Source organism: Danio rerio, chromosome 19 (genome assembly GCF_052040795.2).
Source record: "Danio rerio strain M-AB ecotype USA chromosome 19, GRCz13ab, whole genome shotgun sequence".
Classification (NCBI taxonomy): domain Eukaryota; kingdom Metazoa; phylum Chordata; class Actinopteri; order Cypriniformes; family Danionidae; genus Danio; species Danio rerio.
The window spans coordinates 45,867,564-45,894,964 of record NC_141039.2 but is presented as its reverse complement, the minus strand read 5'-3'; the positions used below and the strand labels follow the sequence as shown (position 1 = coordinate 45,894,964).

General features: G+C 35.3%; 1 protein-coding gene across 2 annotated transcripts in view; it reads right to left on the bottom strand.

Moving 5' to 3' along the window:
* Positions 1-27,401, bottom strand: part of yrk (Yes-related kinase) — a 69,950-nt gene that overhangs the window by 27,664 nt on the left and 14,885 nt on the right. For both annotated transcript variants that reach the window (NM_001365553.1, NM_212781.2), the window contains 3 exon segments: positions 3,083-3,185; positions 6,363-6,624; positions 11,100-11,136. In NM_001365553.1, coding sequence (NP_001352482.1) covers positions 3,083-3,185; positions 6,363-6,576 — 317 coding nt within the window. In that variant the 5' untranslated portion in view covers positions 6,577-6,624; positions 11,100-11,136.

Below are 27,401 nucleotides of genomic sequence, written 5' to 3'. Positions count from 1 at the left end.
GATAGATGTCATCTTAACAGATATTTCTTCTTCTTTCTTTGTTTATTCTTTATTTGTTTATTTATTATCTATAAACAGTGAAGTGAATTATTGTGCATTATCTGTGCAGTGAAGTATCGCTTATACATTATAGCAGCAAAAATGCACAGATGAATGTGAAGAAAGAGCGGGAATTGTCTGAGGAGTCACTAAAACACAGAAAGACACTGACTGTGCTGAATTCACTTCACTTTTGTGGCTTGTTGCCAGTTGAGCGGTCAAATACACATGTCGAAATGCCCATCTTGCTGTGTATTCATAAATAGTCAGTGGCAAATGAATTCAAAGCAATTCAAAGACATAATTTGTGTGTGTGAAATGTCTTAAAGAGACAGCAGCGGGTGCGAATAATACATTGACGATTGGGGGGGTCGACTTTTTGGAAATGTTAGTTTGTGTAATTCATGCGTCAGTGAATCAAATTTATGTATTTATTTAAATTACAACTAATTTACTAATAAATAAAAGTTTTTTGTGTGTTTTGAGGGATATTTAGTGTATTCTGCTCTACAGTACACTCTAATTATCTAATTTAGAAGTTACTGTAGGTCACATTATACAAACTAATAACTAACTAGACTTTACTTTAGGCTGCATGTAGAAACAAACTCCTATTTTATGTAGAAACAGTCTTTTAAACACTTTTGGTGTCTATCGGTGGTCTACATCTGCAGTTTCAGACTGCTGAGTAAATACGTTCCTGCATAGACTGATGAATCGTTATGGGGTGATCATACAGTCGAAGTCAGAATTATTAGCCCTCCTGTTTAGACTTTACTTGTGTTTAATGGAGAGCAGATTTTTTAAAACACATTTCTAATCATCATATGCCATGATGACAGTAAATAATATGTGACTAGATATTTTTCAAGACCCTTCGATACACTTTAAAGTGAGATTTAAAGGCTTAACTAGGTTAATTAGGTTAACTAGGCAAGTAATTAGGCAAGGTATTGTATAATGATGGTTTGTTCTGTAGACTATCGAAAAAATATATAGCTTAAAGGGGCTAATTATATTGAGCCTAAAATGTTTTTAAAAAAATTAAAAACTGCTTTTATTCGAGAAAAAAATAAAACAAATAAGACTTTTTCCAGAAGGAAAAATATTATCAGACATACAGTGAAAATTTCCTTGCTCTGTTAAACATCACTTGAGAAATATTTAAAAAAAGAAAATTCAAAGGGGGGCTAATAATTCTGACTTCAACTGTATGTGTATTTATATTATCTATTATTTTAATTATTAATATTATTATTTAAAATACAGATCACAGCAAATCATTTCTCAGTATTAAAGGGCTGACCACCAATACATCATTTTTTGACTTCCTTTAGGGGTGGAACAAGCTTTATTTAGGGGGGTAAATCCCCCCCAAACCCCCCTGTAATTCGCACCCTGGACGGCAGCCTAAAAATAACTGGTTATGCTGTCAATATTAATCAATGTTTTAAAAAATGACATTCACTGCTCTCAGCTGAAAATGAGTCATTAATGATTTATTAATATGTGTACAATGTATTTATGAGGGGCAACATGGTGGCTCAGTGGTTAGCACTGTTGCGGCTTACAGCAAGAAGATTGCTGGTTCGAGTCCAGGTCAGTTGGCATTTCTGTGTTGAGTTTGCATGTTCTCCCGGTGTTCACTTGGGTTTCCTCCGGGTGCTCTGGAGTACATTGTGCGCAATGTATGTGTGTGGATGAGAGTGTTTGGATGTTTCCCAGTGATGGGTTGCAGCTGGAAAGGCATCCGCTGCGTAAAAACATATGCTGGATAAATTGGCAGTTCATTCCGCTGTGGCGACCCCGGAATGATAAAGGGACTAAGCCAAAAAAAAAAAGAGTGAATTAATTAATGAAATTGGCCGTAGTGTATGTGTGTGAATGAGAGTGTATAGGTGTTTCCCAGTACTGGGTTGCAGCTGGAAGGGCATCCGCTGTGTAAAACATTTGGTTCATTCTGCTGTGGCGACTCCTGGTGAATAATAGGACTTGGCCAAAAGACAATGAATGAATGAATGTATTTATGATCTATTTACCTTATATATTTATTTGGTATATGTAATGATCATGAAGTGGAGATATATGGCTCAATGCAAAATAAGGCTGTTAATTGGAAAGATTTTATCGTTTAAAGACTTTAAAGTTTTATTCATATCTATAGTCTGAAGGTTTTTACCGAGGAATAAGTTCATGGATATTTTGCATGATTATATTCAGCATATAAACAAACAACTCGTATTATAAGAGCATTTAATGAATCATTAATATTTTTTTCAGTCTGCAGTATTTTCTGAAATATGTCAGCAAAAAAATGCTCATACAATTCCCACAATCCCCTCTGTAAATCCCACTTTATATTAAGTGTCTTTGACTACTATGTACTTACATCAAAATGTACTTGTACAATGTACTTACTGTGTTTATGATGTATTTGAGAACACTTGTGGTGCTTTTAAGTTGGGATAGAGGTTGGGTTATGAACAGGTTTGGTGGCATGGGTAGATTTAAGGGTAGGTTAAGGTGTAAGGGATGGTCAACAGTGTATTTACAAATGTAATTACAAAAGTTAATTACACATGTAATTACATACATGTATTTAATCAAGCATAAGTACACAGTAAATACATGTATTTACACGATAAGTACATTGTAACAAACTATTAATTCCTATGTAAGTACATATAAGTTAAGGCCACAATATAAAGTGGGACCAAACCTTTGACTCTAATTAGTCCAAACGAGTGCGAAATAAACAAACTTTTTTTTTACCTGACTTCATTCAATATTCAGGTTTTTGTGCAAGAGATGTATGCAAATGAGCACATATTTAATAAATGTCTCGTTATAATTGTCTCATTTGCATATTTAATAAAAAAAAAAAAAAATTGAAAACATGTTTGCAATTCTCAATGCTATCAATCAAGTGTGGCAATATGAGAACAGTTTTTACCCCATTCACATGCAAGTGTCTCTCCTTATTAAAAAAAAAAGTGACCGTGAACACAATAGTCACAATAAAGTCCTTCATCTGTAAACTCACGTGTTGTTGATAATATGAAACTTTTCTCCTTTCTGGAAGCTCAGATCATCTTCAGTACGAGCATCATATTCATAGAGGGCTATAAAGAGGGTCACGCCACCTCCTGAACAAAGACACAGCACATATTTGGTTGCGGTGATTAAATCATACACACTTTTAAAGGAACACACCACTTTTTGGGAAAATAGGCTCTTTTTATAACTCATCTTAGAGTTAAATGTTGAGTTGTAGTATTTCTGAATTCATTCAGACAACATCTGCTGTCCTGACATTTTTACCAACACTTTTATTTGAATAGTTCTGAGGTTGGGGTTAGTGATTAGGTAGGTTAGGGCAATGTTACAGCTTCATATCACACTACTCCACAATAAAATTTACACTGGTAGCAAAATTTGATGGGTAGCATATTGCATCATCAAAATGTGCTACCTACTTTTTAAATGGGACAATCTAACAAGGTAGGACAAACCGACAGAACACCAGGTCTGGTGGGTGAACTTTTAGCTTAGTTTAGCATAGATCATTGAATTGGATTAGACATTTAGCATCTCGCCCAAAAGTTTAGATAATTCTCTAATTTAAAGCTTGACTCTTCTGTATTTACATCGTGAACAACGACTAACGGAAAATGAATAGTTGCTATTTTCTAGGCCAATATGGCTAGGACTTATACTCTCATTCTGGTGTAATTATAATGTTATTTTGCAAGTGTACCGACGATGTAGCAGGAATATTATATTATAATAATATGATAGTGTTATATTAGCCTAAAAAATAGCCACTTTTCTTTTTCTCTCAGTCTCATTACATGACGTAACTACAGAAGAGTCAAGCTTTAAACAGGAAAATGATGTAAACTCTTTGGCCATTTTTGAATGAGATGCTAATGGTCTAATCTGATTCCATTATCTATGCTAAGCTAAGCTAAATGTGCTCCTGCCAGACTCAGAGATTGGCTGAATGGATTCAAAAATGGTAAAACACACAACTCTTTAACTCTAATGGGTGTTGTAATATGTTTTTTTTAAGTGAGTGTTCCTTTAATACAAAACATTAAAAGATATCCAACTTTAATAGTTAGCACATCAGTTGCTAGCTGTTTTCTTATGGCCATATACAGTACAATACAGTATCATTATTGTATCTAAGGTTTCTAGGAAACTTAAATTTGAAACTTATTTGTAAACACCTTCACATAAATAGTTTTATTTGATTATTATCTGTACAGTTAAAACAAATACAAATGCATATATTGCACAGAAACTAATATACAGCTGAAGTCAGAATTAATAGCCCTCCTGTATATTTTCCCTAATTTCTGTTTAAAGGAAAAAAGATTTCTACAACACATTTCTAAACTTAATAGTTTTAATAACTCATTTCTAATAACTGATTTTGTTTTATCATTGCCATGATGACAGCCCATAATATTTTACTTGATATATTTCAAGACACTACACTACCTGACTAAAGTCTTGTCACCTTTCCAAGTTTTAGGAACAACTAATAATAACTTAATTTCTAGTTGATCATTTGGTATCAGAAGTGGCTTATATGAAAGGCAAAAGCCTCTAGATTACGCTTATTTTACCAAAATAAAATATGACCATGCCTTGATTTTTAATGATTTAATTAGGACAGTAAGCTCTGACTTTTCTTAAACAAAAGTCTTGTCACTGACCAGAAATAATGTCCAGTATAGAATATAAAGTCATGCTGCAGTGGAAACAGAATGAATATTGTGTCTGACTCCATCATGAGCTTGGAGGACTGCATCCATACATCTCTGCAATGACTCAAATCACTGATTAATAAAGTCATCTGGAATGACAAAGAAAGCGTTCCTGCAGGACTCCCAGAGTTCATCAAGATTCTTTGGATTCATCTTCAAGGCCTCCTCCTTCATCTTACCCCAGACATGCTCAATAATGTTCATACCTGGTGACTGGGCTGGCCAATCCTTGAACTTTGATGTGGAGGCTAAAGTATGAGGAGCGCTATCCTGCTGAATAATTTGCCCTCTCCTGTGGTTTGTAATGTAATGGGCAGCACAAATGTCTTGATACCTCAGGCTGTTGATGTTGCCATCCACTCTGCAGATCTCTCGCACGCCCCCATACTGAATATAACCTCAAACCATAATTATTCCTTTACCAAACTTGACTGATTTCTATGAGAATATTGGGTCCATGCTGGTTCCAATAGATCTTCTGCAGTAGATAATTCATCAGAAAAATCTACCTTCTGCCACTTTTCCAAATGATCAACATAGAAGTCAGTTACTATTTGTTGCTTCTATAACTGGGATCGGCGACAAGACTTTTGTCAGATAGTGTAGTGTTCAGCTTAAAGCGCCGGCAGCTAGCTCTCTGCAACTCTCACATGGTCACCCACTGAAGCTAAGCAGGGCTGCGTCCGGTCAGTACCTGGATGGGAGACCACATGGGAAAGCTAGGTTGCTGCCGGAAGTGGTGTTAGTGAGGCCAGCAGGGGGCGCCCAACCTGCGGTCTGTGTGGGTCCTAATGCCCCAGTGTAGTGACGGGGACGCTATACTGCTCAGTGAGCGCCGTCTTTCGGATGAGACGTTAAACCGAGGTCCCGACTCTCTGTGGTCGTTAAAAATCCCAGGATGTCCTTCGTAAAGACTAGGGGTTTAACCCCGGCATCCTGGCCAAATCTGCCCACTGGCCTCTGTCCATCATGGCCTCCTAACCATCCCCATATTCCAATTGGCTTCATCACTGTCTCCTCTCCACCAATCAGCTGGTGTGTGGTGTGCGGTCTGGCGCAAAATGGCTGCCGTCGCGTCATTTAGGTGGATGCTGCACACTGGTGGTGGATGAGGAGATCCCCCCATTGTGTAAAGCGCTTTGAGTGCCCAGAAAAGCTCTATATAAATGTAAGGTATTATTATTATTATTATTATTAAAGCATTTAAAGGCTTAACTAGGTTAATTAGGCCTAATTAGGCAAGTCTTAGTATAACCGGTTTGTTCTGTAGACTATCAAAAAAATAAATAAATAAATAAACATGGCTTAAGGGAGCTAATAATTTTGACCTTAAAGTGTTTTTTTTTATTAAAAACTGCTTTTATTCTAGCTGAAATAAAACAAATAAGACTTTTTGCAGAGAAAAAAAATATTATAGAAAATATTGTGAAAATTTCCCTGCTCTGTTAAACATCATTTGGGAAATATTTGAGAAAATAAAAAACACAGGAAGGCGAATACTGCTAATACTAATACAAGCATCTGAATTAAACCGAATTAAACACACACCTGTGAGTCCAGGAGGACGTGCCGGGTTGATGATGGACGTTGGAGGAGTAAGTGGGTTTGAGAAATCATTGAAGTTTGGGATTCCTGAGTTAAACGTGGGATCGGGGATGTAGCGGGACGGTTCTGACGCCTGCGTCCCATTGAATGCGTCGCAGGAGTTTTGGTTCGACACAGCTTTACTGGCCTTCCTCTGCTTACAGCAAGCACAGCCCATAATATCTGATGTTCTCAAAGCACAAAGCTCATCACCCTGGAAACAGAGCTTCAGCCCATAGAAACAAGATAAAGAGAAATTCATTAGATGCCGTGGGGTCTCTGATGGTGTTCATCTAATGCAATGCCATTCATTTTTAGTTGTGGCTTTATTTAGGACTGTACAAATTGGAGAAAATTAGACTTATAAACAAAGAAACAAGGTGGCACGGTGGCTCAATGGGTAGCACTTTCGCCTCACAGCAAGAAGGTCGCTAGATTGAGTCTTGGCTGGGTCAGTTGGCATTTCCGTGTGGAGTTTGCATGTTCTCCCCGTGTCGGTGTGGGTTTCCTCTGGGTGCTCCGGTTTCCCCCACAGTCCAAACATAAGTGCTCGCGGTGAATTAAATAAGCTAAATTGGCCACAGTTTATGAGTGTGTGAATGAGTGTGAATGGGTTTCCCAGTACTGGGTTGCCGCTGGAAGGGCATCTGCTGTGTAAAACATATGTTGGTTAAGTTGGCGGTTCATTCCAGTGACAGTATTAAATTATTGATATCATTATTATTATTATTATTATGAAATATCTATTATTTAAAAAAACTTTTAAATTTGTAATATTATTTTGTATAACAATAAACAATAAGGCAAAACTCTAATATTTCACTGTTAAATATATTTTTGAAAAATTAATCATTTAGCAGTACATGAATAAGATGAAATATGAATATTTATGGCTTTCTTAATTTTTAAACGTTATAAAATGTTTTAAGGGCAAATCTTTCTTCTTTAGTTTTTTGTTTATTATTTAACTTGCCAAAAATCTGTGTTTATTGGATTTCAATAGTCCACCATTGCCATTCATTAATTTGGTTTACACTAGATACAAAATATAGGTACACTTGAGTTTTTTTTTTTTTGTAAATTTTTATTTAAGATTTATATATATATATATATATATATATATATATATATATATATATATATATATATATATTATATATATATATATATATATATATATATATATATATATATATATATATATATATATATATATATATATATATATTTGTTTTTTTTGTTTGTTTTTTTGTTTTTTTTTTTTACAGAACAACCCCTTCCCCAACAGTTTTATCCCTTACACACGAGGGGATACATGAAACAAAACAAACAAAATAATAATAATAATAATAATGATTATGATAATAAAATAAAAATCAATAAAAAAATAATAAATTAAAACAAAATATATTGCCATCATAATTACTTCACACGAGATACATTTGTACAGTACATCAAGTTACATTGTGTTGCATTGTAGTTACACCCAATTACAGTGATGATAAGGTGAGGTTAAGCAACCTCTAAATATGTCATAATACTTCTCCACCTTTCAGAAACATATCAGTCTTCATTTGTAGACATGCAGCTTTCTTCCATCCAATGTACAGTTATCTTTTTTTTTTTTTTTTTTTTTTGCAACCAGCAAATTATAGGACAAATCTTGTTTCCTTATTAAACATTTCTTTGGGCAGTGCCCCCAGTAAGCACATAACTGGATCGAGGAGTATTTCTATATCTAATATTATATCTATTTCTTTTTTTAACATTTTTCCTAAATTCTTGAGTATAAAAATGTCCTTGAAATTGAATGCTTGAAATAATACATTAAAACACTATAATATTTAATCCCAGTGCCATATATGATTAAAATTATCTAATAATTAATTTACCCATAAATTATATATATATATATATATATATATATATATATATATATATATATATATATATATATATATAAAAAAGTAAATATAATAATAATAAGAAGAAGAATAATAGGAGTTTGCATGTTCTCTCTGTGTTGGTGTGGGTTTCCTCCGGGTGCTCTGGTTTCCCCCTCAGTTAAAACACTCACACTATAGGTGAACTGTATAAGCTAAAATGTCCGTAGTATATATGTGTAAATAATAGTGTACAGGTGTTTCCCAGTGATGGATTACAGCTGAAAGGGCATCCGATGCGTAAAACAAATGCTGGATAAGTTAGCAGTTCATTCCGCTGTGGCAGCCCAGATAAATAAAGGGACTTATAATAAATAAATAAATAGTACAGCATTTAGTATATGAAAAATAGCCAATTTTGTATAAACAGTATAACAGTAACAGTATTTTTAATAAAGCAGATTATTCAAAGGTCTAAATATTAAAAATGAGTGCACTGATGCTCATGAAAGAATTGTTTCTGGGAACCATAACCTTTTTAAAACCAGCGCATCTGGGTTAAACCATTGAGCTTTACAGTGCACACCACAGGCACTTGTAGCTCCTTTTGTTAACCATATCTGGTTTATAATAGCCAGCTTGTCATTAAAACAGTATGAAGATGGTTAGCACATGTTGCCTTACAAAGTCAAAGTGAATGGTTTGTTAATAACAAGAATTATTCCTAAAGTGTGACCCATTTCATTTGTAATGCAAGTAATGCAATTATGTTGACTTTAGTAACTGCGATCAAATGACGCAAATTAAAACAAGATGCATTACATGTGTTCCCAGAAAACGTAACGTAATTAGAATAGGGCAGCACAATATGGCCATGTCTACACTGATCCGGATCAATTTGAAAACGGAGTTTTCCTCTAAAAACGCTTCACGTCCACACTGTCGTTTCAATTCGTTTTCCAAAACTTTGTCATCCACACTGAAACGACTACAAATGCTTTTAACATGTACTGCGCATGCGTGAAACGTAAGACGTTTCGGCACGCGCATCCTTGCCTGACGTTTATTTTCTTTCCGGCTCTTTGAAACGTTGCGGCAAAATGTCAAGGAAAAGCACAGAGTTTTTTTAAGTGAAGTTTATTCATAAACTAATTTCGAGAGGATCACGTGCTTATGATTGACACGGCTGGCCCCGAGTCAAGCTAATGAACGAACCACCAATCAGGCTATTCCTCACCCAGTATAAATAACCAAACACCCTACCTTTAGTCATTTTCGTTTTGAAGAATCCTCCCACCCCTTCTCCTCCTCTTTTCTACAGGGCAGCATGGCGGCCCAGTGGCTAGCACTGTGGCCTCACAGCAAAAAATGCCTCCAACTTGGGTATCCACCCAACCGGTCAGCATTTTCGTGCGGAGTTCATGTTCTCCCCGTGCTTGTGTGGGTTTTCCCCGGGTCCTCCGGTTTCCTCCCACACTCTCAAAAACATGAGACTAAGTAAATTGACTAAACCAAATTAGCACCAAATTTAATTCTGTCAGCAACACATCACCTTAGCAATCCTTACGCAGCAGGAGGGGGGGGGGTTTGAGATCTACCCGAGTCAAACTCCCCTCTCGCCCTGCAACGGGAGGGAGCTCCGGGCTCGAGGATCTTTTGAGCTCGGGGCTCTCTCCCGGGACAGCATGCCAAACTAGCTTATTATCAATCATCAGCTAAGTGTGAACTCTTGAAATGGACTGACAATGAAGTAGAGTTGCTGCTTCGAGTAACACATGAATACAAAGTTGCAAAAGAAAGTGAAAATGTACAAGGAGACGTGCCAAAACAAATACGCTGATATACTGGACCGCTTTAAAGAAAAGCATCTTGCTGATGACGCTGCTTACCCTGACAGCAAAGAGCTTAGAATGACCAAGAGGCGACACTCTAGTGTAATTAGGGAAACAGCCACTAGCCGGCGTGGCGGCCATTTTGGAATGAAAACTCCAAGAGAACAACGGCATATTAAAAGTCTGTTAAATAAACTATTAAAAGTGCTGATGATTGTGATAATATGTGTTGTATTGTCGTCTTTCAGGTTGTATCTCAGCTTTAATGCACTTTTTAAATAAATAAATAAAAAACAAAGCAGCTGCTTGCCATCACAACAGTAATGAGATCCAATGGACGGCCGATCACTTTCACTCCAAAATGGCGGAATCCGGGCTGTTGCTGGGCGCTGCTGTTGCAGTGGAACGTTCTGTTGAGTGTCGCCTCTTGGTCATTCTAAGCTCTTTGCTCACGGTAAGGACGACATCACTAAAATCATAATCACAACAAAATTAAAGTAAACGATTTAGTAACACGACTGTGTCACATGACAAAAAAGGCGTCATCGTTTTCGAAAGACTTCGTTTTCACAGTCTACAGTACGACACGAAAACGGCGTTTGCAAATTTATCCAGTTCAGTGTGGACGGTAGAGCAAAACGGAGACAAAAATATGCGTTTTCAAATGAAAGCTTCAGCTTTGGGCTTCAGCCAATAGCAGAACAGCAACTATTGGTGAGGCGGACATAAAGATAGCAAGGCGCCATCTGATTGGTCAAATTTAGATAAATAACCAAGGCATAAAATAAATGTAACTTATCACACATGTCTAGGATATCTATATTGCATATATACTATCATCACAAATCAATAATTGTGTGATATATTGTGCAGCCCTAATCATTATTACTATATTTAACTTATTGAGCACCAATTGCAAGTAATCCGACACAATAACAATACTTAAGTGTAAATGTAATGAATGCAGGAACAGATTCTCCTCTCACCAGATCCTCAGATCAGCTTTCCATACACACCATCATCCTAAAGAGAAAGAAAAACACAAACAACACACATTTAAGAAGACGAGAAAGTGCAAATGACTTCTTATTTTGTGACTTAACACTTTTTTTTTGCGCTGCTTCCTCTTTCTTTCCTGTCTAGAGAAAGGGAAGTGCTCTGTTCAAATTCCCCCTTGAAAATATCTGTGTGTGTGTGTGTGCAGCGTCCACTCGTTCAACCAAAAACCATGTCCTGTATTTCTATCACACTGACCATCAGTGGATCAACAGGATGCCAGTTTTTGCGAGCTTTTCCTGTCCGGCCCACTAAAACCTCCCCCTCATTTCCTGTTCAGAGGGTCCAGCTGCAAATGGGGCACAACATACACAACCTTCAGACAATCGTTTTTCTTTCTGCAAAGTGAAAATATTATAAACTCGCTCCAAGATGCACATAAACATCCCAACAGAGACACATGTGCAAGACGTCACGCTTAACACATCAGCAAGCCTTTCTGTTCGATAGGTGTGCTGGAGAAAACAATAGAGGAATGTCCACCACCCCATGCCTATTGTTTCCATTTTTATCATGTCTCTTCAAGAATTTCCCATCATGCTTCATTCATATCTTCAGCCTGTTATGCATGTGATGAATTACGGATAAATAATACACTGTTTACAATGTGGTGGCCAGTATTTTAGCATTAAAAATATGGTAATGAATGCAAAATTGATTTATAATTTTACCGTAAATGATTGTATTTTATTTGTTTATTATGTTAGTACTATGAAGTACTATCATCTACATGTCATATTATTTGTTACACAGATGTAAACACAAACATGTGAGAAAGTCATTTAACGAACCAATGCTTATATCAAAACTATTTTAGAAGAAACACCATGAGGAAAACTCACATAGTAGTGGTGTAATGCATCACAAATCTCACGGTTCGGATCATGTTATGGTTTTTTTAGTCACGGATTGGATCATTTTTCGGATCAGCCAAAAAGGGGAGGGGACCAGTTCAGTTTGCTTTTCATTTATTACAAAATTAGCACTGCAAGATACTTTTGGTATTAACAAACAGAACTTAGAAGCTGTAGTTTTATTAAAAATAAAATGAAGAAATAATCAGCTGAATAAAAATAGTAAATTATTCAGTACTGTGAAAAACTCACTACTGTTACTCCTACTTATGTTTATTTTATTATAAGACAGAAGAGACCAGATATTTTTGTTTATTTATTTATTTATTTATTTTATTTTATTTTATTTTATTTTATTTTATTTTATTTTATTTTATTTTATTTTATTTTATTTTATTTTATTTTATTTTATTTATTTTTTACTATTAAAACTATGTGTTGACAAAGTGGCTCAGGGGTTAGCAAGAAAGTCGCTGTTGTTCCGAGTCCCAGCTGGGCCAGCTGGCCAGTGTGGAGTTTGCAAGTTCTCCCAGTGTTGGTGTGGGTTTCCTCCGGGGGCTCCAGTTTTTCCGCACAGTCGAAACACATGCGCTATAGGGGAATTGGATTAACTAACTTGGGCGTGGTGTGAATGTGAGTGGGTATGGATGTTTCCCAGTATTGGGGTGCAGCTGGAAGGGCATCCGCTTTGTAAAACATGTATTGGATAAGTTGGCGGTTCATTCCCGCTGTGGAGACCCCTGATGAATAAAGGGACTAAGTTGAAGGAAAGTGAATGAATGAATGTTCATAAATTAAAAATAAAATGGTTAAATAAATAAAAAAAACTTATATTCCTAAATGGATTGTAAAAAAAAAACTATAATATATATATAAAAAATATATAATATATATATTAAAAAAAAAAAAAAAAAAAAATATATATATATATATATATATATATATATATATATATATATATATATATATATATTAATATACGTAATATTTTATATTATACTTTTATATTATATTATACTATACTATCTATACTTTTTATAATATAATTGAGTCTTTTTAACTGTAATTTGCTATCAAATTCATAAATAAATAAAAAAGTGTCACACAGGGAATTCTAGGAAAAGTACTTTAATGATTTTTAATTTTAGACAGTTAAAGTCAGAATTATTACCCCCATCTTTGAATTTTTCTTTCTTTCTTTTTTTTTATATTTCCTAAATGATGTTTAACAGAGCAAGAAAATGTTCACAGTATGTCTGATAATATTTTTTCTTCTGGAGAAAGTCTTATTAGTTTTATTTCAGCTAGAATAAAACAGTTTTTAATTTTTTAAACACCATTTTAAGGACAAAATTACTAGCCCCATTAAGCTATATATTTTTTCGATAATCTAAGCAACAAACCATCATTATACAATAACTTGCCTAATTACCCTAACCTGCCTAGTTAACCAAATTAACCCAGTTAAGCCTTTAAATGTCCCTTCAAGCTGCATTGAAGTGTCTTGAAAAATATTTAGTCAAATATTATTTACTGTCATCATGACAAAGATAAAATAAATCAGTTATTAGAGATGAGTTATTAAAACTATTATGATTAGAAATGTGTTGATCAGAAAAAAATCTGCTCTCCGTTAAACAGAAATTTGGGGGGAAATAAACGGGGCTAATCATTCTGACTTCAAGTGTATATTTAGGAAACTTGCTGTTAACCAGGTTACAAATTTTTACTGTAGATATAACAGTTTTTTACATTTGAAGTCACTGCCAGTTTTTACAGTGAGGCTCTTCTTCTCTGTTCAGACAATCATAGGTCATCTGATATGATGTCATGATCCACGAACGGAAAAGATGCAGAATGAAAATTAATTTCATTGTGCAAGGAATTAGCAAATAAACTATCGCTGCATGACACAATATTTGCTGACATAATTGACTGAAAGCAAATCACTATAGCTGAATAATGAAAGCTAGCTCCAGTGTCGTCTGTTGGCTTTGAGAACTGGGCATACAGGGAGAGCAGGTTCGGGGAGAGAAACCAGAAACGTATTTTGACACTTCAATGTGTCTGGAGAAAAGAAATCATAACATGCTGAACACCTTAATTTTGCAATTAGAGTTTAAAAGCATGTGAATACGCCAAATAAATAATAGAGAGATGCTCTTTTGGTGAACGCTTTTGCTTTTGGTTCAAATTAGGTTGATCTATTGTCTTTTTATTATAACCGAATTGAATATAATGATAAAATTGCATTGATGTAGTTGACTCTTTTAGACTGAGCTCAAAGTTATCTTTTATAGTCATTATTTACAATAAGGTTTCATTAGATAATGTTAGATAATGCATTTACTAACAGGAACATACAATGAACAATACATTTACTACAGTATTTATTCAAGCTTGTTAACATACGTTTGGTTTAAACCGAGCATCAGAATGAGGATGAAAGGTGATTTAAGTGACTTTAAACGTGGTATGGTTGTTGGTGCCATACGGGCTGGTCTGAGTATTTCAGAAACTGCTAATCTACTGGGATTTTCACGCACAACTATCTCTAGGGTTTACAGAGAATAGCAAGAAAAAGAGAAAATATGCAGTGAGCAGCAGTTCTGTGGGCGCAAATGCCTTGTTGATGCCAGAGGTCAGAGGAGAATGGCCAGACTGGTTCCATCTGATAGAAAGGCAACAACAGTAACTCACATACAGTATCCACTCGTTACAACCGAGATCTGCCGAAGAGCATCTCTGAACACACAACACGTCCAAACCTGAGGCGGATGGGCTACAGCAGCAGAAGACCACACCGGGTGCCACTCCTGTCAGTCAAGAACAGGAAACTGAGGCTACAATTCACACAGGCTCACCAAAACTAGACAATAGAAGATTGGCGAAACGTTGCCTGATCTGAAGAGTCTCGATTTCTGCAGCAACATTCGGATGGTCGAGTCAGAATTTGGCATCAACAACATGAAACCATGGATCCATCCTGCCTTGTATCAACGGTTCAGGCTGCTGCTGGTGGTGTAATGGTGTGGGGGATATTTTCTTGGCACACTTTGGGCCCTGTAGTATCACTGAGCTTCGCGTCAACCCCACAGCCTACCTGAGTATTGTTGACCATGTCCGTCTCTTTTAGGTTTCTTGAACATGACAATGAGTTCACTATATTCAAATGGCCTCCACAGTCACTAGAACTCAATCCAATAAAGCAACTTTGGGATGTGAAGGAACGGGAGATTCGCATCATGGATGTGCAGCCGACAAATCTGCAGTGATGCTATTGTCAATAGGGAGCAAAATTTCTGAGGAATATTTCCAGTCCCTTGTTGAATCTATGCCACAAAGGATTAAGGCATTGCTGAAGGCAAAACAGGGTCCAACCTGGTACTAGTAAGGTGTACCTAATAAAGTGGCCGGTGAGTGTACATTACCCTAACATTAACTAATAAAACCTTATTATAAAGTGTGACCTCTTTAATTTGTGTTTGCAAAGAGTTATTGGCTTTAAACATAGATAGAGTTAAAATATAGACATATAACACTTCTGAAAATTAAATTCACTCCATCTGTCGGGTATTATTACTTGTTTGGCCAAATTGTGATATCAATGTGACCATCAATGTTATTACAAATTTATTGGTTGGTAAAAATGGGACATTTAGAGGTAAAACAGTTATTTTGCACCATCTTTACTCCTAAAACGTTCAAGCTATTACCTTAAAGGGATAGTTCACCAACTACCCTGCATGTAGTTTCCATTTACTCAAGTGATTTCAAAGAAGATATTTTGAAGAATGTTGTAAACCGGTTGGCATTAACGTTCATTGTAGTAAAAATATGCTACTGGTTTCCAACATTATTCCAAAAAATTATTAAAAATTACTTTTGGGACAAGGGTGTCACGATGGCTCAGTGGTTAGCACTGTCGCCTCACAGCAAGTAGGTTGCTGGTTTGAGCCATGGCTAGGTCAGTTGTTTTTTCTGCACCTCCGGGTGCCCCGGTTTCTCCCACAGTCCAAAGACATGAATAAACTCTGAATAAACTAAATTGGCCGTAGTTTATGTGTGTGAACGAGTGTGTATGGGTGTTTCCTAGTGTTGGGTTGCAGCTGGAAAGTCATTCACAGTGTAAAACATGCTGGATAAGTTGGTGGTTGATTCCGCTTTGGCAACCCCTGATTAAAAAAGAGACTAAGCCGAAAAGCAAATGAATGAATGATGTTTGGAACAAGTGGAGGGTGAATAAATGATAACAAAATTATTTAAACGTATGTGTTACTACTACTCTAAGATTCTACTACAGTATGTCTATTCTGTTGTTAGGTGATGTGCAAAACTGTCACTTTAACACACGGCTGGCAAACTGTTGTCCGTCTGAAGGTGCTATTTTTATGGTAAACATTTACCACAGTAACTAGGTAAAAGTCACACCATACAAGCTTTTTTTTTTCTTTTTACCGCAAGCTTTACGCAAACAGAATGAGTCGCAGGTGGATTATAAGAGATGCAAGAATGTGATGAGAGAAAAGAGGAAAACAAAAGCAGATATGAAACAAACACACATTCACTGGATACTTCATTATGTACACTTTGCAGAGCAGATGCTCTTTCTGCACAATGAAAACACTGAAAAATGTTGCAGTCTAATATTTAAGGGGCTTTTGTTTAATAATGCTAAACATATTTTTACATTTAAGTCAATGTTATCACAATTACATTTTAAGTTAAAGGGCAGCTATGATGAAAGTCATCTTTTGTCAGCTGTTTCAAATAATCATTGGGAAAGTTCTTGCTGTAGTATTTCTCACAAACGTTACGTGAGATCTGCTTCCTTCATGTCTGTCACTGTTTATCTGACATAGCCGAGGCAGAATTTAGGGGCAATCTGATAGGTGCATGGGAACTAGCATTAAAGGCAAAGGCCACAAAAACAGCAACAACGTGTTCAGAGCAGAAAATCCCAATGTTCTGAAAGGTCTAATAAATAATCTGATGGGTGTTTTGAGCTGAATCTTAACAGCCATTTTGGAGACCCAAAAGACTTATCTTAAATCTTGAAAAAGGGGTAAAATAGGTGCCCTTTAATGCCAATAAAATCAAGTCGTTATAGTTTTATTAAATTGTGCATGACATTTACCTATAGTGAACTCACTGCCATGCTGAGGAAACTAGTTTGAGATTTTTTGAGCTTTGTGTGAGGCTGCATTATCCTGCAAGATAACAAGTTCGCTGTAGTCATAGATAGACATTTAAGCATTGCTTAATTGGTACTAATGGGCCCAGAGTGTGGCAAGAAAACATCCTGTACACGATTACACCATCAGCAGCAGTCTGAACCGTTAAATACAAGACAGGTTGAATTCATGCTTTCATGATTTTTATGCCAAATTCTGACGCAAACATGTGAAAGTTGCAACAGAAATCGAGACTCATCAAACCAGTACCGTTACTGTCTAGTTTTCTCTATTCTGATGCTCAGTTTGACCTTCAGCAGATCGCCTCGACTACGTTTATGCTTTTAAAAGTATTAGTTGACAAAAAAGTGAGTAAACCTGATGCTTTAAAATGTTTAAGTAAACGAACCATGAGCATAATTATACAAAAAATGGTTACATTTTTTTAGGTCAACTTGTTGCTTTTTAGGCAGTGGGTTTACTCATTTTAAGTAAAGTAAATAATAACTTTTTACATTGTACATGCCTTAACTCGGCTCCCATTTAAAAATAAATATGAAATTGCCTGACTATTTCTTAAGAAGGCTGAGATTTTATGGGGTGGGTAGCCATATCTTGCTTGTTTTTTACCGAGCTATGTTTGAGAGTCTTATTCGCTATGGAATCACAGTCTGGTTTGGAAACGTGTCAGTTCAGTTGAAAAATAAATTGGTTCATATGCAAAAAACAGCCATGAAAATTATAGGAATAAAACAATATGAGCCCATCCAGACTCTATACGAACAGGCGGCTATAAAAAGAGCAATACGTATTAGCGCTGATTCTAAACATCCCCTTTTCAGTGAATATCAGCTGTTACCATCAGGAAAAAGACTGAGAATGCCAATGTGTAAAACTAATAGACTAAAGCTTTCGTTTGTTCCTACCTCCATAAAACTGTTGAACTCTACCAATAACACTGCTCCTGCAGTACGTTAGCACTTGACTGGGTTCTGTGTTTTATATATAATTTATATTTATATATGGTTTTATTCTGTAAACAATGTATTTTCTTAACTGTTTGTTCTTAATTGTTTTGTTTTATTTATTTTTACTGTCTGTTTAGGCAATGTTGTTGCACCTTTTATGCCCAAGACAAATTTCCTCTCGGGGACAAATAAAGTTAAACCTAAACCTAAACTTTCACTGACTAAAAAGCTGAATATCCATGACATCTAATTAATGGAAAAACACGTTGAGCTTTGCATAAATGTTGTTAGCTTGAATATCATTTTGCATGATTTTAATGTCCTTGAGAACAACAATGGATAATATACCAGATTAAAAAAAACTGTGTGGCTGTGAAGTGCTCCTACTTCCACATTTAAATTTTAGAAACTATTTAGTAAGCTTTTTTGTCATCTACTTTTAACACCCAGTCTTTCGAGTGGTCATTACGAAGCCAAAGCTCTTAAAATGTATATCATCCTGGTCTGTCCACTCACCGGCCACTTTATTAGGTACACCCGTCCAATTGCTCGTTAATGCAAATTTCTAATCAGCCAATCATGGCTCAATGCATTTAGGCATGTAGACATGGTCAAGACGATCTGCTGCAGTTTAAACTGAGCATCCGAGTGGTGAGGAGAGGTAAATGGCCAGAGCTGGTTCCAGCTGATAGAAAGGCAACAGTAACTCAAATCAACTCAAACCAATCATGTTAGGTACTAGTAAGGTGTACCTAATAAAGTGTGTCTTAGTTAAGAAATATAGTCCGAATTTGGAATAAAGATACAGCTAAAAATAGACTGACCATAAATTAAAAAACACTGAAAAAAAAAAAAAAATCAAACATCCCAGATGTCACATGACGTGGACAAAATAAATACAAATTCCCTGATTTTTAATGTCCAGAATACATCTATCACAATAAAGGTATTCCATAAATTCCACTTTTGGAAACCATGTGAACATCTGCAATCATTTGCTGATTAACTATCGCCTCACAGCAAGAAGGTCGCTGGTTTGATTCCAGGCTGGGTTAGTTGGCATTTATGTGTGGAGTTTGCATGTTCTCCCTGTGTTGGCGTAGGTTTCCTCCGGGTGCTCTGGTTTTCCTCACAGACCAAAGACATGCGTGAGTTGAATAAACTAAAGTGACTGTAGTGTATGAGTGTATGTGTGAATATGAGAGTGTATGGGTGTTTCCCAGTGCTGGGTTGCAGCTGGAACGACTTCCGCTGCGTAAAACATATGCTGGAATAGTTAGTGGTTTATTCCGATGTGGAGACCGCAGATAAATAAGGGGCTAAGTTGAATGAAAAATGAATGAATAAAAGAATTAATTAATTAGTTTGTTTGTTCTCCCTGCGTTCGCGTGGGTTTCCTCTGGGTGCTCCGGTTTCCCCCACAGTCCAAAGACATGCTGTACATGGAATTGGGTAGGCTAAATTGTCCGTAGTGTATGAGTGTGTGTGTGAATGTGTGTGTGGATGTTTCCCAGAGATGGGTTGCTGCTGGAAGGGCATCCGCTGCGTGAAAACTTGCTGGATAAGTTGGCGGTTCATTCCACTGTGGCGACCACGGATTAATAAAGGGACTAAGCCGACAAGAAAATGAATAAATGAATGAATGAGTATTTGTGCTAACGAGCATTTAAACTTGCACTGTTAACAACTTCCTGTAGAACAGGCGTGTCCAAACTACGGCCCGCGGGCAATCTGCGGCCCGCAATCAGTTTTGTGGCGGCCCGCGAGGCTTTTTATAAATATCAATAGAATCTGGCCCGCTAAACAAAAATGAACGTAATTCAATAAATAACCACCGGGTGTCGCTATTACATGCATTCAATTAAGCAGCAGTTCTTGTTATGTTCTATCTATCTATCTATCTATCTATCTATCTATCTATCTATCTATCTATCTATCTATCTATCTATCTATCTATCTATCTGTCTGTCTGTCTGTCTGTCTGTCTGTCTGTCTGTCTGTCTGTCTGTCTGTCTGTCTGTCTGTCTGTCTGTCTGTCTGTCTGTCTGTCTGTCTACACACAGTTGAAGTCTTAATTATTAGCCCCTCTTTGATTTATTTCTTCTTTTTTAAATATTTCCCAAATGATGTTTAACAGAGCAAGGACATTTTTACAGTATGTCTGATAATATTTTTTCTTTTGGAGAAAGACTTTCGTTTTATTTCGGCTAGAAAAAAAAAGTGGTTTAAATTATTTCATGAACCATTTTAAGGTCAAAATTATTAGCCCCTTAAGTCTTCAGAACAAACCATAAAATAACTTGCCTAATTACCTTAACTTGACTAGTTAACATGATTAACCTAGTTAAGCCTTTAAATGTCACTTTAAGCTGTATAGAAGTGTCTTAAAAATATCTAGTCAAATATTATTTACTGTCATCATGGCAAAGATAAAATAAATCAGCTATTAGAAATGAGTTACTAAAACTATTATGTTTAGAAATGTGTGGAAAAAAATCTCTCCGTTAAACAGAAATTGGGGAAAAAATAAACGGGGGCTAATAATTTAGGTGGGGTAACAATTCTGACTTCAACTGTATTTATATATATATATATATGATGATGTATGTAAAATCTGGCCCGCGACAACGTTTGTTTTTTTTGCATCTGGCCCTCGGCCCAAAAAGTTTGGACACCCCTGCTGTAGAATCTACAGTAACATAGCGGGCATCAGTTCGCCAGTAACCTACTGTAAATCAATAGCATCATTTATCTTACTGTATGTGTATTTACAGTATTGCATACCTTTACTGAAATTTTCACAATGCACAAAATACAAGTTAAATACTGTGTAATTGACAAACACTGTTACTAGTGTGTGTACTTATTAAAGTGGCCGCAGAATGTAATTCTTTAAGTGTGACGGGGAACCAGGAAAACATGCAAATGAAGAGTCAGCTTTAATAGACTTAGTTCACTTCCTCACAATAAATACCTTTCTTTCATTCTGAAGAATAGTTCTCATGAGCCAAACGTATTGATCATGTGATGTAAACATTTTTAAAAATTCCAATGGAATGCAACTGGAGACAAATATGGAACGTTTGTGGAGCATTCTAAAAACATCCGGAGGCCTATAGTGTAAAACAACTGCAGATAGATCTCTTCAGGTTGAATTCGATTATATGAAAAGCAGAAGATTCAGTTTGCTCTCTGATTGGTCTAAACGATTAAGACAAACAACTGAGATAATAAAGAGGAAGCCTAGCACACACACACACACACACACGTCTTTTTCTTTGCTCTCTGATGATTCGATGGAAGCCATTTTATCATATTAGAAGAGATAAGACGAGTTGAGTTTCAGTGTTTAAATATAATCCAAAGCAGAAAACGCAGCCCACAGTTCTTCCTAAAGTAGGTATGACACAATTACACGTTAAGCAAGTTTGCACCTACAGTCACACATTAATTAATATAATGTAATGTAAGGGCAGTGTCATACTATCTATCCCACTAAAGCATATTAGGGTTATGTATGTAATATATATATATATATATATATATATATATATATATATATATATATATATATATATATATATATATATATATATATATATATATATATATATATATATATATATATATATATATATATATATTGTTGGGACAAAATTAATAGTCTATCCTTTCATATTATGCTCTATCATTTATATCGTGGTGTTACAAATACTTTGTTGGCAGTAATACTTTTTTCATAACTTAATTGATTTATTTATCATTACATAATTTATTTCAATGTTTATATTTTGCATTTTATTTATTGAGATTTTTTAGTTTTTAGTTTCATGCAGGACAAGTAATCCTTTTAGAAAGGTATTTTTTATTTTATAATTTCTTTATTTTATATTTCTTATATTTTAATCACTATAAGGACTACAAATCTGCCGGTATATGGACTACAAGTTCCAGTCATGCACCACACACACACACCAGTTCCTGATCCTGACTGATTGCAAACAAGGACTTTAAATACAAAGCACACACAAACATCTGTGCTGAGTCTTGTTATACTGTTACTGTGAACATTACAATGCATTTCCCTTGCCTTGTCTCGCTGTGTATAGATCTTTGCTTTGTTTTGTTTGTTTTACATTGTCTCCTGCCTGCCTTTGACCATCCGCCTGCTTATAACCACGTCTGTGTATTTGCCTGTACACATCTGTTTGCTCCTGTGTTGACTGTTGCTTGCCTGACCATTCTCTGCATAATGAACCCTGCATTTGGAGCCACACTTCCTTGTCAGCGTACCGCTTCACTTTACAGTATTGGTGTTTACAAATGTAAGTGGACCGAACATAAAGCAATTAGACTGACTTTTAAGAACTCAAGACTTGTGTTAAGCTTATTTTATATAGTTAGTTTGAACATTTTTGAGTGTGTGTGAACCAAATATGCACTAATTATTCATTAAAATAGTACTGTATTGTGATATACATAAGGGATTTATGTAAATGACACAGTATTTAATTGTAATATGAGCTCAATTTCACTTATAGGACAGTGATGCAGTATTTTCTGTGTTTTAAAGTTGCATTGTGAAAATTACAGCATATTTAACAGTAAGCATATACTGTAAATACATACACAGCAAGGTAAATGGTGCTGTAAATGTAATGTAAATACAATATTTTTTGCTGTTATTGATTTACACTACATTACTGTGGCAAACTAGTGAGTTACTGTAGATTCTACAGGAAATTGTTAACAATGTGCATCATATTCAGGATATGAGATGAATTCTATCATGATATTCATTGTAAAAAATGCAGGGTTCCACACAATACATTCATGTTAAGCAAACACAAATGGAGTTAACTTTACAAATTTAACAAATTGAAGTGGATTGAACATAAAACAATTAGGTTAACTGCAAAGAAACAAACAAAAGAATTGTGTTAAGCTTATTTTATATAAGTAGCTTAAACATTTTCTGAGTGTGATCAATATATAAAATGATTGAATTTACAGAAACAGTTCCGCATTGTGATGTACAGTTAACGATTTTTGTAAATTATACAGTATTTAACTGTAATTTGATCTGTACTTTAGTGTAGGACAGTTATGCAGTATGTTACTGTATTTAAAAGTTGCAATGTGGAAATTACTGTATATCAAACATGAAAAAATACTGTATATACTGTAAATACATACACAGCAAGGTAAATGGTGCTGTAAATGTAAAGTAAATACAGCATTTTTGCTGTCAATTATTTACAGTACATTACTGTGGCAAACTAGTGAGTTACTGTAGATTCGACAGGAAATTGTGAACCATGTATATCATTATCAGGATATCAGATAAATTATATTATGATATTCAGAGTAAAAAAAAGTTGGGTTCCACAAAAATCATTCATATTGCCCCAACACAATTTGATTAAGTTAACTTTACAGATTTAACAAATTTAAGTGGATTGAACATAAAACAGTTAGGATGTCTTAAAAAAAAAAACTTAAGAATTGTGTTCAGCATATTTTATATAAGTAGTTTGACATTTTTTCTGTGTGTGATCAGTATATAAAATTATTGAATTTACAGAAACAGTTTTGTATTGTGATATAAAGTTAAGGATTTTTGTAAATTATACAGTATTTAACTGTAATCTGATCTGTACTTTACTGCCGGACAAATATGCGGTATGTTACTGTATTTTAAAGTTGCAATGTGAAAATTACTGCATATTTAACAGTAAACATATACTGTAAATACATACACAGCAAGGTAAATGGTGCTGTAAATGTAATGTAAATACAGTATTTTTGCTGTTATTGATTTACAGTACGTTACTGACAGACTAGTAAGTTACTGTAGGGAAACAGTTTATCAGGATATGAGATGCTTTATATCATGATATTCACTGGAAAAATGCTGTTTCACACAAATCATTCATATTGTCCCAACACAAATCGATTACGTTAACGTTACAGATTTAACAAATTTAAGTGGATTGAACATAAAACAAATAGGCTGACTTTTAAAAAAACACAAGAGTTGTGTTCAGCTTATTTTATTTAAGTAGTCTGAACATTTTTTGAGTGTGCGATCAGTATATAAACTAGTTATTATACAGTTTTTAACTGTAATATGAGCTCAATTTCACTATGGGACAGTGATGCAGAATTTTCAGTATTTTAAAGTTGCACTGTAAAAATTACTGCATATTTAACAGTAAACATTTACTGTACTGCAAATACATACACAGCAAGGTAAATGATGCTGTAAATACAGTATTTTTGCTGTAATTTATTTACAGTAAATTACTGTAGATTCTACAGGAAACTGTTAACAGTGATTATCAGGATGTAATATGAATTATATCATTATATTCATAGTAAAAAATGCAGGGTTTCACATGATTCATTCATGTTGTGCCAGTGTAACGGAGGCCAGCTAGTAAGTGCTGTGCAGGTAAACCTCACTCCTCTAACCTCTAAAGGTGCTCTAGTGACTAGATGTCAGGGTCTTTAGCCTCCTTGGTAGAGCAACCGACTACCATGCGGAAGGTCGCCGATTCAAAACCAGCTCGGAGTGGATTGGGTTGCGTAGGACCGGTTGGGTTACACCAACACAAATTGATCAAGTTAACAGATTTAACAAGTTTAAGTGGATTTGAGCGTGAAAAATAAGATTTTACCAATGAAATGTCAATAATTGTGTCGTTTCAACTCATTTTAAATAAGTAGTTTGAATAAGCAACAAAAAAAACTATTTTGAGTGTAGATTTTTGAGCTGAATGTACCTTTAAAACATAGTAAAAGTCTTTAAACTTGCTACCAAAAGTCTATAATCTGAATTATTTTAGATGAACTACTGACTGATAAAACTGCTAGTCTTGAAAGGTTATGAAAACTTTACACGCTACAAAACTGACAAGCTCAAAACGTGTCAAAATGTCAGAGCCGTCACAAGTTCTCACCAACATTAGCTTTACATCTGTGTCATAAGAGGAAGTAGCATTTGAGGCTTTGAGGGCATTACCAACAGCCAATGAAGAAGACCCTCTCGTCTGCTGAGAGCAAAAAAAAACATAATCAGATCAGATCACAGCTCAAACAAACCCAACCAGCCTGCATTCAGGTCAGGTAATGAGTGTTGTGAAATACTCCGTGTGGCACCTTTCTGGACTCTAGATGGAGAGAGATGCTTCGGCTACAGATTTTCCGATTATGACTGCTTGGGGAATGTGGAAGGAAGACGGTCGGTGAGAAACTGTGACCAGACTAAGATGTTCAGAAACTGGCCACTGAAAATGATGAAATTCTTTAGTTTCCACACCTTGCAGAATACATGAAGAAACGCCTTTCCTGTGATGTTTTCAGGGGATTAGATGAGTTGAACTAGAAATTAATCTAGTGACTCACAATGCATCTGTGTCATATTAGTTGAAAATATTTATACATACACTGTTAAACATATTTTGTGTTTTCTTTTTATTTACGGTTCTGAATTGCATTATGGGATGTTGATCTCTGCTCTGTCAACCTTTGATGTTGAAATTTCCTCTATAGTTTACCAAAGTGACTTTTATTGACATTTTAGTTGTTTAAAATAATATGAGAAATAATGTAAAGATAAATAACCCTGTAAAATGCACTGGCAGCTTATTAAAAGGTTTTTGTACACCAAAGCAGACAATATAGCCCTTTAAACTATTAAAAATGTTCATAAAAGTCACTTTTTCAAATGTTTTAGAGTTAAAAGTTGTCAGAAAGAAAGATCAGGATCTCATAATGCGATTCAAATGCATAAATAAACAAAAATCTGAAAAACTGCTAATAACCTGATATTTGTTACAGTGCTCGAGTGAATTTTTGATATTAAACTTAACAATATCTTAATTGACCATACAGCATGCATGCGTTTAACCTCTTAGGGCTTAGTGGCCACTAGGGATACCACGGTTCTCAATATAATATTGAACCTTACACGGTTCAATGCGCGCTTGTGGATTGCGGTTTTCTCGGTTTTGCGTTTAAATAATTAACGTGGGTTTTATATCTTCTCGAATTGACTGTGTGTACCTCTTAATCCATGAGCTGAGATGAGGAAACTCCTCCCTGGGAGTAAATATCCAATTACTATGCTCTAAAGTTAAGGGGCGCTTGACCATCATTCCACACTTTAACATTGAGAGTGGCAGTGAAGTGAGGCTGAGGCAACAGTACGAGAAAACACTGGCGTCTTTCTAAACTGCGGTGTGAGGACATTTCGGTTTTGCCAAGAAGTATAATGCCAATAAAAGAAAAAACGGTGGACAAAAAATAACTGTGTGCAAGCATTGTTTTACACGAATAACCATGACTGCACATCTGCAGCGTCATCACCCGGCAATATCACAGTCTGAGGGCAGGATAGCAGAGAAGGTAATAAAGTCCTCCAAATAGCAACAATCCCTCACTGAATCGACCCAACTGGTTCCGAGAGACACAGAAAAATAATAAAGGCAGTGCGGGTGTTTATTGCTAAAGATTTGCAGCCGTTTTGGGTGATTGGAGATGTGGGCTTTTGTCATTTTATAAAAGCACTCGATCCGCGTTACAGATTACAGACTCACATTTTTATAGCACTGAGATAATTAAGATAGTTTATTTATGTTTACTGAAGTACAAATATGTTTATTTGAAATGGCCAATTTATCTTTATTAGCTTCACATGTATGTTTATTTTCAAAGTGTAGGATTTTATGTGTTCCCCAGTTTGTACATGAGCAAACAGCAGCTGTGAGATTTCAGTGTTAATTTTTTTATACAATACACTAGGAACTAGTGTACTTTTCTTGGCTTTTAAGTTTTTATTTTTTTTCCTCCTTAACCTCTTACTGTTCCTATTGCTTATAGAATAAAAAAAAAACACACGTGTCAAGCCATGAGAACCGAACCGAAAAAAAAAAAACGTGTTAAAAAAACCGAGGTATGTATTGAACTGTGGGCTAACTGTATTGCATTGTTTTATTGTGGCCAGGTATGACAAAATGCAAAATGATGAATTTTCAATTTTGAGTAAACAACCCCTTTAATTAGCTCATTGACGTCGACCAGAACTCAATGTATTTTTTGTTTTACATATATTTTACATATATTTCCAATCTCATTAGCACTGTAATGCTACGTGTGATGGAACTAAATTGAAAGCATTGTGTGCATCTTCACTTTTTTGGTTTCTCTTGATTTCCTTCTTTATTTCTCAGTAT